This window comes from Mus caroli, chromosome 6 (assembly GCF_900094665.2).
Source record: "Mus caroli chromosome 6, CAROLI_EIJ_v1.1, whole genome shotgun sequence".
In the NCBI taxonomy this organism is placed as follows: domain Eukaryota; kingdom Metazoa; phylum Chordata; class Mammalia; order Rodentia; family Muridae; genus Mus; species Mus caroli.
Window position 1 is genome coordinate 49,540,615 of NC_034575.1, and position 16,039 is coordinate 49,556,653.

The 16,039-nt window shown below is 43.5% G+C and overlaps 1 protein-coding gene across 1 annotated transcript in view; it reads left to right on the forward strand.

Moving 5' to 3' along the window:
* Nucleotides 1-14,543, forward strand: part of Gars (glycyl-tRNA synthetase) — a 42,752-nt gene extending 28,209 nt beyond the window's left edge. Inside the window, exons 10-17 of the mRNA XM_021165313.2 lie at nucleotides 183-347; nucleotides 3,057-3,164; nucleotides 4,541-4,686; nucleotides 8,383-8,468; nucleotides 10,426-10,535; nucleotides 12,000-12,093; nucleotides 12,630-12,820; nucleotides 14,265-14,543. Coding sequence (XP_021020972.1) covers nucleotides 183-347; nucleotides 3,057-3,164; nucleotides 4,541-4,686; nucleotides 8,383-8,468; nucleotides 10,426-10,535; nucleotides 12,000-12,093; nucleotides 12,630-12,820; nucleotides 14,265-14,390 — 1,026 coding nt within the window. The 3' untranslated portion in view covers nucleotides 14,391-14,543. The remainder of the gene's footprint in view (nucleotides 1-182; nucleotides 348-3,056; nucleotides 3,165-4,540; nucleotides 4,687-8,382; nucleotides 8,469-10,425; nucleotides 10,536-11,999; nucleotides 12,094-12,629; nucleotides 12,821-14,264) is intronic.
* The last annotated feature ends 1,496 nt before the right edge of the window (nucleotides 14,544-16,039 follow it).

Here is a 16,039-nt window from a genome sequence, read left to right on the forward strand (position 1 = left end):
CAAAAAAAAAAAAAAAAACCAAGATCACCTTGTGGGTATTTGAAATTGTTCTTTCAGTGGGAAGGACATTTACTGTGTGTGTCCTGTTTTCAGTAGACTGAAGTGGCTAGGTATGCAGGTAGACAGAGTCCATCAGCCTTCAGAAGTATTCATTCTTCTTTGCTGCTCTTCTATTTGTTCAGGGCGTGATTAACAACTCAGTATTAGGCTATTTTATTGGCCGCATCTACCTCTACCTCACGAAGGTTGGAATATCTCCTGATAAACTCCGCTTCCGGCAGCATATGGAGAATGAGATGGCCCATTACGCCTGCGACTGCTGGGATGCCGAGTCCAAAACATCCTATGTGAGTAGCCCGCAGTGAGGCTTTACACCGCTACTCACTGCTCTTCATGCCAGAGTGAACCAAAGAACTAACCCTGACTTGTAAAGAGGGGCCACCCTATGTGTTGGAAAGCCCTTGGGAGACAGATAGCTGCTTTAGGTAGGGAGGGAAGGGTGATGGTGGGGTGGCACAGGTGAGTCTGTCCTTGGGTGCATAGTGCTATACCATTCCTCAGTGGAGCTGAGATGGGCCGGCCTCCTGACAGGCATCTAGCAAACACTGGTGGTAGGGTTAAAAACATTTACCCTTAGAGAATTATTTGGTAGATTTAGGAGATAGATTCTGGTCTCTTTCGCTCTTTGTATTTGATAAAAATCCAGAGATCTTCAGATTACCTCCATCATGTCCTTCCATTCCAGTTCCACTTTTAGGAATGAAAATCAGCAGGCTGTAGCTAACTCTTTTATGTGTGGGTAGTGTTGGAGACGCCTGAGCAAGGCCTGAGTGTCTGGCTCTCCCTGCTGCATGTTGGAGGCATCTTCACGAACAAGGAGAGAAGCTGCTGTGGCACAGGGTCTCTGAGCTACATGAGATCATTGGCTTTTATAAAATGCAGTCATCTGTGTTAGCACAGGCTGGCATAAGCCATAAACCTCTTGGCTCAGCCTTCCCAGTGCTAGGATTATAAGCAGGTCTCCAACATTCCCAGTTTCTAGATGATTTTTCTGTGGATAACGTGCATGTATAAATGTGTGATAACATGCATATCTTTATTGTTTGGATTTTGGGTTTATTTGTTTATTTGTTTGAATCAAGATCTCACATAGCCCAGGTTATTCTCAAATTACCTATGTAGCCAAGGCTAGCCTTAAACCTGTCCTCCTGTCCCTCCAGGAGGGACTGCTTGTCCTAGAAGAGGAAACAGTGACACGAAAGTGCCAGGTGGATAGTAATTATTTTAAGAGTTCAGATACCATTACATATATTTCTACTCTCCTGATTTTTTTTTTTTGGAGTTTCCTTATTTCATATTAAACCAATAAAATCTTTCTTGATTTTATGTTATTGTCTGTCTGTCTGTCTGTCTCTCTCTCTTTTGTTTTATTGGTTTTTTCGAGACAGGGTTTCTCTGTGTAGCCCTGGCTGTCCTGGAACTCACTCTGTAGACCAGGCTGGCCTTGAACTCAGAAATCCGCCTGCCTCTGCCTCTGCCTCCCAAGTGCTGGGATTAAAGGTGTGCACCACTACTGCCTTGCTTGCCTTTCTCTTTTCACCCCGTTCTTCTGTTGGTTTTATTTAAAGTAGCAGTAGAGCACACGGTATCAGTTGAGATTCCGACCCTGGCCTGGCCTGCCTTTCATCCACCTTTCTTGTTCGTTCACATTTGTTGCTGTTACAAGCTATGCTTCTGAGTGCTTTACATTGTCTTATGCAGCCCTCTACATCTCTTCTCTTCCTGAAGATGCTCAAATGCTAAGAGGGAAGAGTCTCCGAGCCTCAGGCTGGAGCGGAGGTGGAACTGGGCTGTAGTCTAAACTCTCTGACTTCAAGCCTGCGTTCTTGACCTAAACCTGTTTAGTTTGTTAATTTAAGTTAGGCTTATTTGTGACTGGATGTAGAAAGTGTATGGTATAGGGCTGAGTCAGTTGGACAGATGTGTTACACATTTTGTTGTTTTTGTTGTTTTTCAAGGCAAAGTCTCACTGTTTAGTCCTGGCTGTCCTGGAACTCGCTATGTGACCAGTCTAGCCTGAGATCTGCCTGATTCTGCCGCCCAAGTGTTAGAACCCAATGTCTTAGATATATTTTGAATAACTTCATTATTAACTTGTTAGCTTGACATTTTAAAAATAACCAAGATCGCCTCATGCCTTATAGGCTCTCTTGTTCTTACAGAACACATCCGTAAGGTTGTGTCTTGGTTTATGCTCTTACAACAAAATTCAACAGATTTCTAGAAGGTACAGTCCAGGAAAGAAGCTGGTGTTCTCTGGGCTGGTTAAGAGTCTTAAAGACTGCCATCTTTTTTTCACCCCTGTTGGAAAGAGGGCAGGATAGCTCTCTGCTGAGCTCTCTAATGAGGAGCACTTACCTCGTGATTGGAATTTTCCTCTTGTGACCTAGTGACTTCCTAAAGGCACCTCCATGTCAGGATTTCATTGCAGGGGTTTACAGTGACACTGGCAGTCAGTCCACTGTATGCTACTTGAAACAATTGGTGCCATAGGTATGACACCGGGTTCCTCTTTACCCACATTTTATGAGTTTCTCTCTGTTCAGTCAGGTGAACTAACTGAGTACCAGGACTTACAGCCATGTCCTGCCATGTTCATTAGCTATTTGATGGCACGATATTCAGAGGGAAGAGTAGTTTCTGCCACATTTGAGTCCTGGCTACAGATTTGAGCCAAATCTACAGGTTTTGGTCAGATATCTGTTTAATTTTCATATTCAACCTGTAGATTATTCATTTACTGGATAGTAATATGACATTGTAAGCCAGTCTGGAAAATAAAGCCACTTCATATACAGTGTGGATTCTCTATGTACCGTATAGATCTGTTAACTGCCTCATGTATGAAACTGTTCTCTTTAATGATTTACAAAAGCCAATTGTAGAGTCTATAATTCAATTGTCCTGGAATATTTGGAAGGATTAGTTATTGCCTGCATGCTTTCATGAGCAAAGCCAGTGTGAGCGGTAAGTGACTTTGTTAGTTGTTTTCCTAGGGCTGGATTGAGATTGTTGGATGTGCTGACCGTTCCTGCTACGACCTCTCCTGTCATGCTCGAGCCACCAAAGTTCCACTAGTAGCTGAGAAACCCCTGAAAGAACCCATATCCTTTCTGGCCACTCCAAAATTAAGGCTAAAGGTGTTTGAGCCCCAGTTTGCCCCTTGTTCTTTGAATGAATGGAGAGCTTTGGGGTTGTTTAAACTTGTTGGTGTCCCTCATTGCTTCTTTCCTGGAGTCTATTTAAGATATAAGTAATACCCACAGCATTAGACCTTAAAAGACTTAAGTTTAGAAGTATGCCCAGAATGTCTTATGGGGGGCTACTTTGTCCAGATGTTTCCAACATGCCCTTTTCTGCACATGTGCCCCTAGATATAGGATATCTGGTAAGTGTTGTTCTCATGTAAGCCTAGAGCCATTTAAAGATAGTTTAGCCCACTGTCTCTTTATAATCGAATAGGAGTTTGCTTCTCTATCTTGTATGGAGATTGTGAGCCAATTCTTAGGATGGACTAGTGACAAAACCAAATTTTTTTTTTTTTAAAGATTTATTTATTTATTATATGTAAGTACACTGTAGCTGTCTTCAGACACTCCAGAAGAGGGCGCCAGATCTCATTACGGATGGTTGTGAGCCACCATGTGGTTGCTGGGATTTGAACTCTGGACCTTCGGAAGAGCAGTCGGGTGCTCTTACCCACTGAGCCATCTCACCAGCCCAAAACCAAATTTTTAAAATTCCCTTTATTTATTGTTTGTGCTTTTAGTGCAGCGCTTGTGTGGAGGTCAGAGAATAGCTTACAGGAGCCACTTTCCTCCTTCCGTCATGTGGGTTCCAGGGATTGAATGCAGTTTATCATCTTGGAAGGAAGTACCTTTTCCCACTGAGCCACCTCACTGGCCAGACATTACCCGATGATTTTATGCTGTGGATTGAGATATATTGCAGATTAGATAAAATCCTTTATTTCACTGTAACCTTAGAAGTCTTTGTTAATGATATTCACTTGTTTGTTTATTCGTGTGTGTGTGTGTGTGTGTGTGTGTGTGTGTAGATATGTGTGTGAGAACCAGATGCCCACATCAAATGTCTGTCTTTATTGCTCTGTACCATATTTTTTGAGATAATCCCTCACTGAAAATGGGGATCACTGATTTCAATATGACTGGTCGTGCAGCAGCTTTGAGGAGAGCTGCTGTCTCGTCCTCAGTGCTGGGACTGTAGGCATGGACAGCCACACATGGTTTTTATGTGGATGCTGAGCATTTGACCTCAGGCCCTCAGGCTTGTGGGGAATCACTTTACTGACTGGCTCCCCTCACCCCCATCTGGCTCATTTTGTGAATAAACAGAGTTTGGGGCACTAATGCTGGCAGGACTGGGTGGTAGGTTTGAAGTTGGTATGGTTGAATGTTTCAAGATGATTTTCCCAATTCCTGAAGTTGTACTGCGTCATGATTCCTTGACTGTTTCATACAAAACAGTTAATGTTGTACAGTTTGAGCCCAACAAGGGCGCCGTGGGCAAGGCGTACAAGAAGGATGCAAAGCTAGTGCTAGAGTATCTCAGTGCCTGTGATGAGTGCTACATTTCAGAGATGGAGCTGCTGCTGAGTGAGAAAGGGTAAGCGTCTCCCTCGGGCTCTGAGAGCAAGGGACAAGATGAGTTGTTTTAGAAGGCCTTTGACAGGTAAGTGCTGCCTATGTCTTAGTTGTATTTAAAGAACTCTCTTTGTTAGAATTTTGACATTATATTCTAGAAATATATTTGAAACAAATAGGATCTTTTTGTTATCTTTATGACCAGTGTGCTGAGTTTATTTCCCAGCATCTCAGAAGAACAAGCAGGAACAAGTTCTTTTCTAGGGATTTTCATGGCAGAGACTCCTTGTCTTGAGTTAGATTAGAAGCCAATCTAACTTTTTTAATAAGAGGCATAGAATACTCTGTAATCACAAACATAAATATAAAAGCAACAGAAACTAGTCTTTAAAGAAATACAACAGAATTCAGTGCCAAATAGTGTGGAAGCTATAGTAATAGAAAATTATTGAACATCTGTAAAAGCAGTATCATGTGACTCCTGATAATGATTAGTTCAAAGGAAGACCCAGAAACAACAAACATGACTAGTAAATACATAAATGTAGCAAGGCAGTTATAAATGTGTTGCATGTGCTCATGAATGTAAAAGAAGAGCTGGAGAGATGGCTCAGCAGGGAAGAGCTGCCTGCTCCGGGCCCCCTCTGCCCACATATGGCATCCGTCCACGTGCATACGTTTGTAATAAAGAGTACAAAGGAGAACATGAACTGTCGTAAGAAGTGGAAGCATAAACGTGAACTGGAACCTGGAGTTGCTGCCTCACCGTATGGGGCAACAGTGGACTAAACAGTGTGGAGGGATGATTAAATTTAAGGATGCAGCCTTGGAAGTTGCCCATGGACCATCAAAAGTAAGGGTTTGGGATGCCATGGGACAGAGCCACACAGATAAGCACATGTGTGATAGTCACAGTGTGTAGAGCAAACATCTGATGATGTGGCAGGAAGAAACTCGGATTTAAGAGCTCAACTCAGGCAGGCTGAAGACAAATCACGAAATGGCACAGAAAACTCAATTTGCTAAAAACCATGTATAAAGTGAAAAAAAAAAAATTAAAGCAGCCAGTGGGGGAGAAAGCGTCATTATATAACAGAAGAAAGATAATAATTTAAGAGTTCTTGTCAAAGTGATAGAATCCTTCAGTTGGGTCAGGGCCTTCAGTTGTCTAGAGCCAAAAGTACAAGCATGATAACTCAGCAGTACTGTCAAGCAAAGTCAAAGCTCCGTGAAGTGTGGGGTGCAGAGCTTTAAACAGGACATGCTGAGCATGAATCATGTTGCAAGGTCTTTAGAGAGGCAGACAGCAGACTGCGCCCTGGGCAGGGGCTCATCAGATCAGGTGCTTACTGTGTAAGCGTGAGTTTCCATCCCTGACCCCCCACGTACAAGCCAGGCATGGTGCAATGCATCTGTAACCCCAGAATTACTGATTTTAGGGGCTCAAGGAAGGCATTCCACACAACCACTGGCTTTAAAGATACACCCACGTGGACAACCTTGCATGTGCAGGACAAACTAAAGCAAAGACGTTGTTAGGGAATTTATGCATGGAAATAAAATCCATACCAAAGTAAGAGTCGTGGGTGGGAAGGCACTGTAATGAATAGATGGAGTGATAGCTGGCATGTGGTGAAGCACAGGCTAAAGTGCGGAACTGTCACCTGCACAGAAAGCACACAAGCCAGGCACAAGCTGAGAGACAGAACAGTTTAGGGGAAAAAAAACAACCAGGACCACACCCCTAGAAGATTGGAAAAGAGGAAAATGAACAAAGAACAGATAGAAGTACTGTGAGGTGGGAGATCTGTACTAAACATCAGTGGTTGGCAGGAGATAAAAGGAAGTCAGTACTGGAATACAGCCGCTGGCTGTCAGTCCATGTGCTTCACAAGTCCCAGACCTCATTAATGCATTTGCACCAAGCTAATGTCAATGGCAAAACAGAAATGGTCTAAAAGCAAAAGGATGTTAGCATATAATATATATTGTGTATATATGCCAAAAGTTGGAGTAGCTATTTTACTATCAAAGTAAACTCCAGGAAATGGATATTAGGTGGACAAATGGCACTTCACAATGATGGAGGTAGTTACCCAGGAGGCCATGTCATTCCTGAACAGTATATAACTGAAACCAGAACTTCAGACATACACACACACATACACACACCAAAACTGAAGACAACGAGGTGACTTCAGTTACTGTGGGTTCCTGCTGTGGGTAAATCAGCAGACTGAGCAGCAGACAAACACAGTAGGAATTACAAGACATGTACTATTAATAGCTGACTCTTGTCATGTGTGGAGCGGCCGTTAAAGAGTACTGTCGGTTTTCCCTCTTTTTCTTTTTTTCCTTCATTTTTAGGGAGGCGGGTTTAAACATCAAAAATACTCAAATGAAACAAAACCAATAAAATAGTATTCAAGAGACCACATAGGGCCAGCAAACCCTGAGATATTTTGTGACTTGTCTTTCACTGAAAGGTTGCCTCCCAAGCCTATGATAGATACAGTTACATGAGAGCCTAGGAGAGACACTTTATGATAGTGGAAAGCAGATTACTAATTGTAATTGAGAGTAGGGACATGAGAGGGACTTGGGAACTTTGAGATCATAATGGTTGTATATAGATACCACTTGCTAATGACTGTCATGGCTCTGCAAGATCATTTGCTGGGTTTAATCTCAAGCAGTAGCTATCTTCTTGCTAATGCTAACTGTTTCCTACTGTACAGTTAGACTACTCGTAGAGTACATGACACTATGCACAAACACAGATTTCAAGCCAGTAGTTATTACGGGAGATCAGTGAGAACCGTCCAGATGAGGCAGGAGATTATGACTGGAAGACGCCTGCAAAGTGGATGGTAACAAGTAGCCCTTCCATATCGAAGACAACCACATGAGGGCTCTGCTTCCTAGTCCTGAGCTGCCGTATGGCCAGAGAAATGCAAGCGGCCTTTCTTTTTTTTTTTTTTTTTTTAAAGATTTATTTATTTATTATATGTAAGTACACTGTAGCTGTCTTCAGACATTCCAGAAGAGGGCGCCAGATCTCATTACGGATGGTTGTGAGCCACCATGTGGTTGCTGGGATTTGAACTCTGGACCTTCGGAAGAGCAGTCGGGTGCTCTTACCCACTGAGCCATCTCACCAGCCCCGCAAGCGGCCTTTCTAATGAGAGAAAGTAGCTGGAGTGTAGGGCCCTGTAGCTCTGGTAACCTGTAACTGGCTCAGGGTGTGAGCATGAGCACCATACAGCAGCCCTGGCGAGAACGTTTTATATTCACATAGCAAGGTCAGAAAACTTGTTTATTGATCTTTACTTACTTTATTTTGGGGTTTATATCTGCTGGGATAGTGTGTAGATCAGTGGTCATTTTAATTGCAGAGCTATTTTGGATAAATGTGATTACTCTAAGATAGTTGCTTTTGTTTTTTGCTTTTAAGTTGTTATATTTAATCTTGACTTTGCCATGAAATCACTTGAAGAGTTGTATAAAATGCGCTACATTTTTGAAATCCTCAGTGGGATATACAGTTTGGTGCCAATGTATGGGTAATACTTAATTTGGTGGTCATTTCATGAGTTGTCATCCAGAGAGGAGACCAAATTGTGTTAGCATTTATAACAAAGAGTGTTCGGCATCCTGGAGAAGGGGTATGTATTCTAACTACTCTTTAATGTGTTTTGTCTTTTTTCTCTGTTTGTAGGGAATTCACTATTGAAACTGAAGGAAAAACATTTCAGTTAACGAAAGACATGGTCAGTGTGAAGAGATTCCAGAAAACACTGCATGGTAATTTATTAGATCAATAAAGAAACAAAAACCAGCCATTATGTCTGAGCTTAAAAAAAATTAAAATAAAAGTTTTGTGATGTTAATTTTACATAAATTTTGAAGAGAGAAGCAGCTTGATGGATATGGAAACCTTGGGCATTGTGTCTTTAAAGATGCTTGTGTGTGTACTGAGCAGTAAAGACGTCTTTGTATTTCCTACAGCCTGAGTACATAGGATGGAATCTCTGAAAACATTCCAACTTTCAGGAAAAAGTATTTTTATTGAGTTGAGGCATTTTCTTTCCCCTACTCTAAATTATTAGGGATTTTTGGTCAGGCAGATTTTGAGTTAGGCAGTGTACATGTTGGAGCCCACATGAATGAATGTTGCTTGGCTTTGAATCGAGGCTTCTAGAAACTGCTAAAGAACTATAGGCTATGAACAGGTCAGCTGGTCCAGGAGCCCACGCAGGCAGAGCAGGGTGGCACAGGGCAGCCTCGCCTGCTGTTACTCAGATGACACTGCAGAGGTTAGGGGGAAAGTGCCTGGATTATCTTTCAGAAACGCATTGTTTCCCCCCTGTGGTACTAAGGATTGAGCTAGGCCACGTTCATACAAGGTGGGCAAGTGTCCTAAGCCGAGTTTTACTCTTCTTCTTCATCTCCTCACCACTACCCCCCTTCCTTTTTTTGTACTGGTGCATGAATCTGTCAGCACAGTTTATTATCCAGGCGGTGCTGATGGTCTGTGACGGGAGGACACTCAGCCAGAGTGATGGGTCTGATGATGACGAGGGAGGAGAGACTGCACTGGAAGCACAGTTTACATGAAGGGAAAGCACTTTCATGGCAAGTGTGTGATAACAACGACTCCTTTATCATAGACAAAAGAAACAGCCTCGCTGCCTGGCAGTGGTAATGCACGCCTTTACCTCAGCACTCAGGAGAGAGGCAGAGACATGTGGATCTCTGAGTTCAAGGCCAGTCTTGTCTGTGAGCTAGTTCTAGGACAGCCAGGGCTACACAGAGAAGTCTGTCTTAAAAAATCCCAACCAACCAGTCAAACAAAAGAAATGGCCTCTTTAGAACTGAACCGTTGGCCCTGGTTATCTCATTCCCCACAGAAAAGGAGCTCTCCAAGGCCTAGGACAGTGCTGCGTCTCTGTGTAGTAGTTACCAGTTCATTCCCTTAGTGTGACCTACAGGGAGAGGGTAGGGCCCTGTAGAGCAGAGTCTACCGTCAATGTTTCCTGACCACAGAATGGTAGGAACTAGGTTACCTAGTTGTCCAGGGCTGGCCTTAGAGTTGCTCTAGCAATCCTCCTGCCTCAGCCTCCTGATTACAAGCGTGTATCACCAGACCTGCCTTAAGGTATTTGAGTTTGCTTTGTTTACTTGGTTTGTTTTTTATGTATATGGATGGGTGTTTTGCCTGCATGTATGTCTGTGGACCACATGTGTGCCTGGAGACCAGAAGAAGGCTTCAGATTCCCTGGAACGGGAGTCATAAACAGTTGTGAGCCCTCATGTGGGTGCCGAAGTCAAACCTGGGTCCTCTGAAAGAGCAGCAGTTGCCCTTAACTGCCGAGCTGGCTCTCCAGTCCCCAGTAGTTGATTTCACAAATTCTTGAATGAGAGCTCCAGGTCTGTTAGCTTTCTCGAAAGGCAGCCGGGGATAGAGCAGAGTGTCGCTGTTACTGTTCATAGCTTATCCATTCGAAGGACCACTCCTAGGACACAAGCTTCATTTTTCTATGTGAATACTCAGGTTAAACATTCTTTGACTTAACTTTCCCTTTAAAGGGGTCATATTGCTTATGAGCACATAGTTCTTCACAGTGTATTCTTCCTGCTGTACAGAGATCACAACGCATCTAGATTTAGGGTAGTTGGGGTGCCAAGGATTATCAAGGACTCTGATTTGCATCCTGTGGTTCTTGAGAGAGTATTACTAAATTGTCTACTTTTTTTGCAGTGGAAGAAGTTGTTCCGAGTGTAATTGAGCCCTCCTTTGGCCTGGGCAGGATCATGTATACCATATTGGAACATACATTCCATGTCCGAGAGGGAGATGAACAGAGAACGGTGAGCTACCCCGGAATGAGTGCTTAGGTGGAGCTTGCCTGGCATTCAAGTGTTGAGGCAGTAGGAGTTTATAAAAAGCTTTTCAACTCCTCAGGTTTTCTATTCATTTGATGATCCTGCATCACCGCTCTGTGCCTTCCATTCTCTCCTCAACCTTGTGAGCCTTATCTTTGTCATCTCACTTTCTATGGAAGGTGTATTCCTGTTGCTGCTAACAGATTTCCAGGAAGAAAATCAAAAGGCTAGCTACAAAAGAGAGAGCTTTTGTCTGTCTTATTGGTTAAAGAAACAGTCTCATTTACATGTAGTCCAAAGCTGAGCACACATGGAACGTTGGGTATCCACCCAACGGTTCTTTGTAAAACATCAAGCATTGAAGAATGAACTGGTGAATTCTTGGTCCCGAGTTCTAGAAAGTCTGACACACTATTATACTACTACATAGCTAACAGAATTGTCCTTTTAGTCTCTGTGCTGAGGCTGCATCTTTGTCCTGACATGAGATGGTAGCTGTCCTTCATTTGGCAAATAGTAAGAGCCTGGCCCAGGCTTCAAATACATCGGTGAAGACACAGCTGAGTCAAGGAGTGATGGTGTGCCTAACTGCAGAGGTTACTTAGATGTTAATTTTGCTTCATGTTTTCCTGCTTATTTTTTTAATAGAAAGGTTTTTAGTTTTTAAGAAAAAAGTCTTTTGGCTGTTTTTTTAATTCAACAATATTGATATAACTAGAGCTTTAATAGACATTTCATAAAGGCTAAACAAGAATAAATTAGTCACACTATTATGAACTGCATAGTCCCTCCATGAAGAGAAATTTGATTAGGCTGTGGGAAGCCAAAAATGTTTCTGAATTATTAGCACCCACTTACTTAATCCATTTGCCTACAAATTTGGTATGAAAACATTTCTAGTGAAATAAAAAAAAATCTGTAAAGGCAAGTTCCTGCTTGATTCTATAAAATAGAATTATCCCAGGCTGAAGAAGGAAGCTGTGATGTAGGCCTCTGTGTTGCTCAAGTAGAAGGTCCCCTTGTAGCAGGATATTTGTAACTGCCTGCCGTCAAGGGGGTAATTAGGCTTTAAGCAGGAGCTAGCCTCCACTCTGTCATTCGGTGCTTTAGTGGAACACATCCATTCGCTCCTATGTTGTGTGTTCTTGCAGTCAAATGAACCTTTTGTACAAGTCCTGTTTACGACATGCCTTCAGCTCTCATTTCCAACGCAAAATGGCCTGCAAAAAGCTGGCTTGCCTGCCTCAGAACATCTGCTGCCTTTGATTTTGAGTTCATGCACAGCATAGGAGGGTTGGGCCATTTACTCCCTGTATGCTGACAGAAGAGCTGGTGTTCTGATAGTGGAGTGGTCTAAGTTACCTACCGAGTGTAACTACTTTGTGCTTTGTGACAATAACAATTACTTATAAGCTAACATTTGGATTTCTTTCTTTTAAAACCATCTAGTTCTTCAGTTTCCCTGCTGTGGTTGCTCCATTCAAATGTTCTGTCCTTCCACTGAGCCAGAACCAAGAGTTTATGCCATTTGTCAAGGAATTATGTAAGCAAATCCAGTTGGGTGATCTCCATGGGAACACTGTCTTGCAGACTCAGTTTTACTGAATGTATCATTTGTTTGAGTAAAATTATAGATTGACTATGAATAAATGGGATTTTAGCCTCTGCTTATATTATAACAGAGCAGACTTGCTCAAATGTCTTAGCATGGGGTGAGTCAGAAGTCAGACTTAAGAATTCCTTGCTGCTCTTACTGGCCTTGGTTCCCTCTTCCCAAAACCCTAGTGGAATGTAGCACCCTGCTGAATCTACACCATTGGGAGGGATATCAGGAGTGCTGGCCCTTTACTTCTGCATGAGCAGCTCAGGGCTGTGCAGTCTCCTTCCTGTGCAGCTATTCTGGGTGGAGATAGCAGGGCAGTCTGGGCTCCTGAAGGGGACTTAGTAAGCATCCGTATAGCTGGGACTTGCTGCTCTCGTCTCAGGGTCCTTTGTGTTTGCTGAGCTTCCGAGCCTGCGTTCAGATGACACTGAGAATTACTGCAGTACCTCACTCTTGCCTCACTTTGTTTTGAATAGCGGAAGCTCTGACCAGGAACGGCGTGTCTCATAAAGTCGATGACTCCTCTGGGTCTATTGGAAGGCGCTATGCAAGAACTGATGAGATTGGCGTGGCTTTCGGCATCACTATTGACTTCGATACAGTGAACAAGACGCCCCACACTGCAACTCTGAGGGACCGAGACTCCATGAGACAGATAAGGGCAGAGGTGACTGCCTCCTCACAGTTACTCTTAGACATTCACTGCTTCCTACTGGCTTGAATTGGCCTTTGATATACTTATGTTCTTGGTTTTATTTTTTGTAATATTAATGATTGGTTTGTATCAGACAAAGCCCAGATTCCCAGAACTGTTTGGTTTAATTATGAAAATACCCATTAACACTTCTCTAATATTGTATGGTCGTTTGGATTACTCTTGCTCCTTTTCTAGCAGTTCGTTTTTACACTTGGTTGTTTATTAAGCAAGAGAAATATCATCTCTTGAGGCTGTTGCCATAGTTTTACTGGCACACTTTGGGAACTTAGCCATCTTTATCATTGTATTTCTATAGACATGTAAAAATGTGTGTATAAACTTAGTGTTAGCCCATTGGAGATGGAATCTTTCTGTAATGTTATAAAGAGCAGTGACCACAGGGGTACGACAGGCACAGAAGGGTGGCTGAGTGGGTCAGGGTGGGGCTGGAGGGGCACTGTCCTTGGCAAGCGCCTGGCTAATGTGTTAACTTTGAATAGGCATTTATTTAGAGTACTTATTAGTATTCAGCTTGATACAGTTATAATAAGGAAAATAGAAACAAAAACTGCTTTATGCAAAAGGCTTTCATAAATCAGGCTGTGTTTATACACCAGTCCTGGCTACTCTGTACCTGCATTCCAGCGGCTGTAGTTCTGTGTGAGTCTCACACCAGCCTCTACATGGGCATTTCCTGTGAACTTGCTAGAACATCTTAATCTCCACCCCAGACCTGCCGTCCACTAGCCAGTGGTAGGGAAGGGTAGCCAAGTGGTTTAACAGGCTCCCCATAGGCTGGTTTTCCATGCCCGACTTTGCCAACCACTGCTGGAGGCCACTGTCACTTGCTCTGCTGCACCTCATAGACTTAATTAAATACAGGAGTTAAATGTAACAGCCGTGAGTTAACATGAGATACAGACTAGGATGAGAGGCTTATGGCGGTGCTGAGCTGAACAGGGAGCTGGTAGGCTTGAGCCTTTGTGGAATTGAGCAAAGACTCCAGCCTGGGAGGGGGTGAGCATAATTAGGAAAACAAACACAGCTTGTAAAGGATGACATCATCTGTGTATACATGGTGTGCAGTATATCACACATAAATGGTGGTTTGCTCTGTCTGCACTGCTGACATCATGTGTGTATACTTGGTGTGTAGTATATCATAGATAGACGGTGGTTTGCTCTGTCTGCACTGCTGACGTCATGTGTGTATACATGGTGTGCAGTATATCACAGATAGACGGTGGTTTGCTCTGTCTGCACTGCTGACATCATGTGTGTATACATGGTGTGTAGTATATCATAGATAGATGGTGGTTTGCTCTGTACTGCATATAAGGGTTCCTGAATTCAGGGCAAATGCTCACCACATATGTCAAGTTGGCTAATGCTTGCACTTCTTTTCTCTTCCCAGGTCTCTGAGCTGCCCAGTGTGGTCCGAGATCTGGCCAACGGCAACATTACCTGGGCTGATGTGGAGGCCCGGTACCCACTCTTTGAAGGGCAAGAGACTGGCAAGAAGGAGACAGTAGAGGAATGAGAACAGCTGGCAGCTTGTGACCATCGTGCTAATAAATAACTCATCATGTCCACTACACAGCATTGTGGCTGCATCCAGGGACGGTTTCTCCTCAGTCACTACTTGATTTTACCCCCACAATTAAAGTTGAAGGAATTCTGAACACATTTATAATCCATCTGTTGTGTTTCCATTATTATTTTTTTTTTTTAGCAAAGACTTTTCTCTCAGATATTTGTTTAGATGTGCTTGTGTTTAACATGGTAAATCTTTTAAAAGTAACAGTTTATTGGGGTATAGTTTGTAAGCTACAAATTATTTTAAGTGTGCAACTTAGTGTACCTACAGTTATACATCCGGAGTCCAACTTTAGAACCTTTATATCTCAAAGAATTCTTATGCCCATTTGTCGTAAGCCTCCATTGACCCCTCAGCTCCCCGCAGGCATACGTCTACTATCTGTAGATGAGCGGGTGATGCTCTGTGCCAGAGAGACAGCTATCCCCAGGCAGGTGGTGGCTTCTGGGAAAGGCTCAGTACATGGAGAAGGCTGTAGGAGTTTTGTCTACTCTATATTCTAGAAGTCACTTGGTCCTTGAGGCCAAAGGAGACCCAGCTTGTTTGTCTGGCTTTGAGGTTCCCAGTATCTTACAGTTGTTTTGTAGTTTGGGCTTTGCTTCTAACAATGTGCTTTGCTGCTAGTACATTTTTGTGTAGAACACATTCAGGGAGCAGAATTTGTAGAGCTAAGGCCTCATCTGGCTCCCCAGCTCTAGCCTGTCCAGGTCTGGGACTGCCGACCTCCAGAGAGGCCTGGCCACCCTTGCAGGACCGAGGGCTGCAGTGGCAGGGTCTCAGCAGAGACCCTGGACTAGTGGGGATTCATTTTCACAGGGTGGAGACTGGAGCTTGGGGTGTTGTGCATTTTAGTGAAGCCTCAGCCCTAGCCCTCAGCGTGGAGGTTTTGAACAGACCTTGTTGGGAAGAAATCCTTGTACCGAGGCTGATTTGTTTTCTGTCTGGTGCTTCTGTGAGCATTTGTTATTAAATTCGAATGAGCTATACTCTAAGTGAACTCATTGTCCAGGGGTCCCTCTCACCTCACGTACTTACACACTAGCATCCTCCCTCCCTTCTTCCCAGCACTTCCCTTCCCAGCACGTTTCACCCTAGCAAAACACTCAGCACAGACTGATGAGCTCGTTAGCACGGGAAGGTGTATTAAACCTACCGTGAGATTTACCTACCTGTACCATAAAGGGATTCCAGCCAAAGCTAAAGCTCTTCTGTTTGACCCGCCCGTCACGAGCTACAGTCTGTGCGTAATCTGCAAGGCCACCCTTCCTCTGCTCTGCCTCTAGGTGCAGCTGTGCAACCCTCCCCAGAGAGGACCGTGGACAACAGCTGACCATTGATTGCTTTTGCACCCTAACTCAACTGGATTTATGCACACGTGTGCAAAGCGCTGTGTGCTAAGTGAACAGGCCTTTTGCACACATTTCTGCTCATGCCCATTAGTTTAAAGCCCACGTATTGATGTTCTCATTTAGACTTTAGATTTAAAAAAACATTTTTTTTTTTCAGATCTGTGCATCAAGTGGCAAGCCGAACATTGCTAGATTAGCCTGGCTCAGAAGTCACTCCTCCCTCCCAAGCGGTGATGAGGTGAC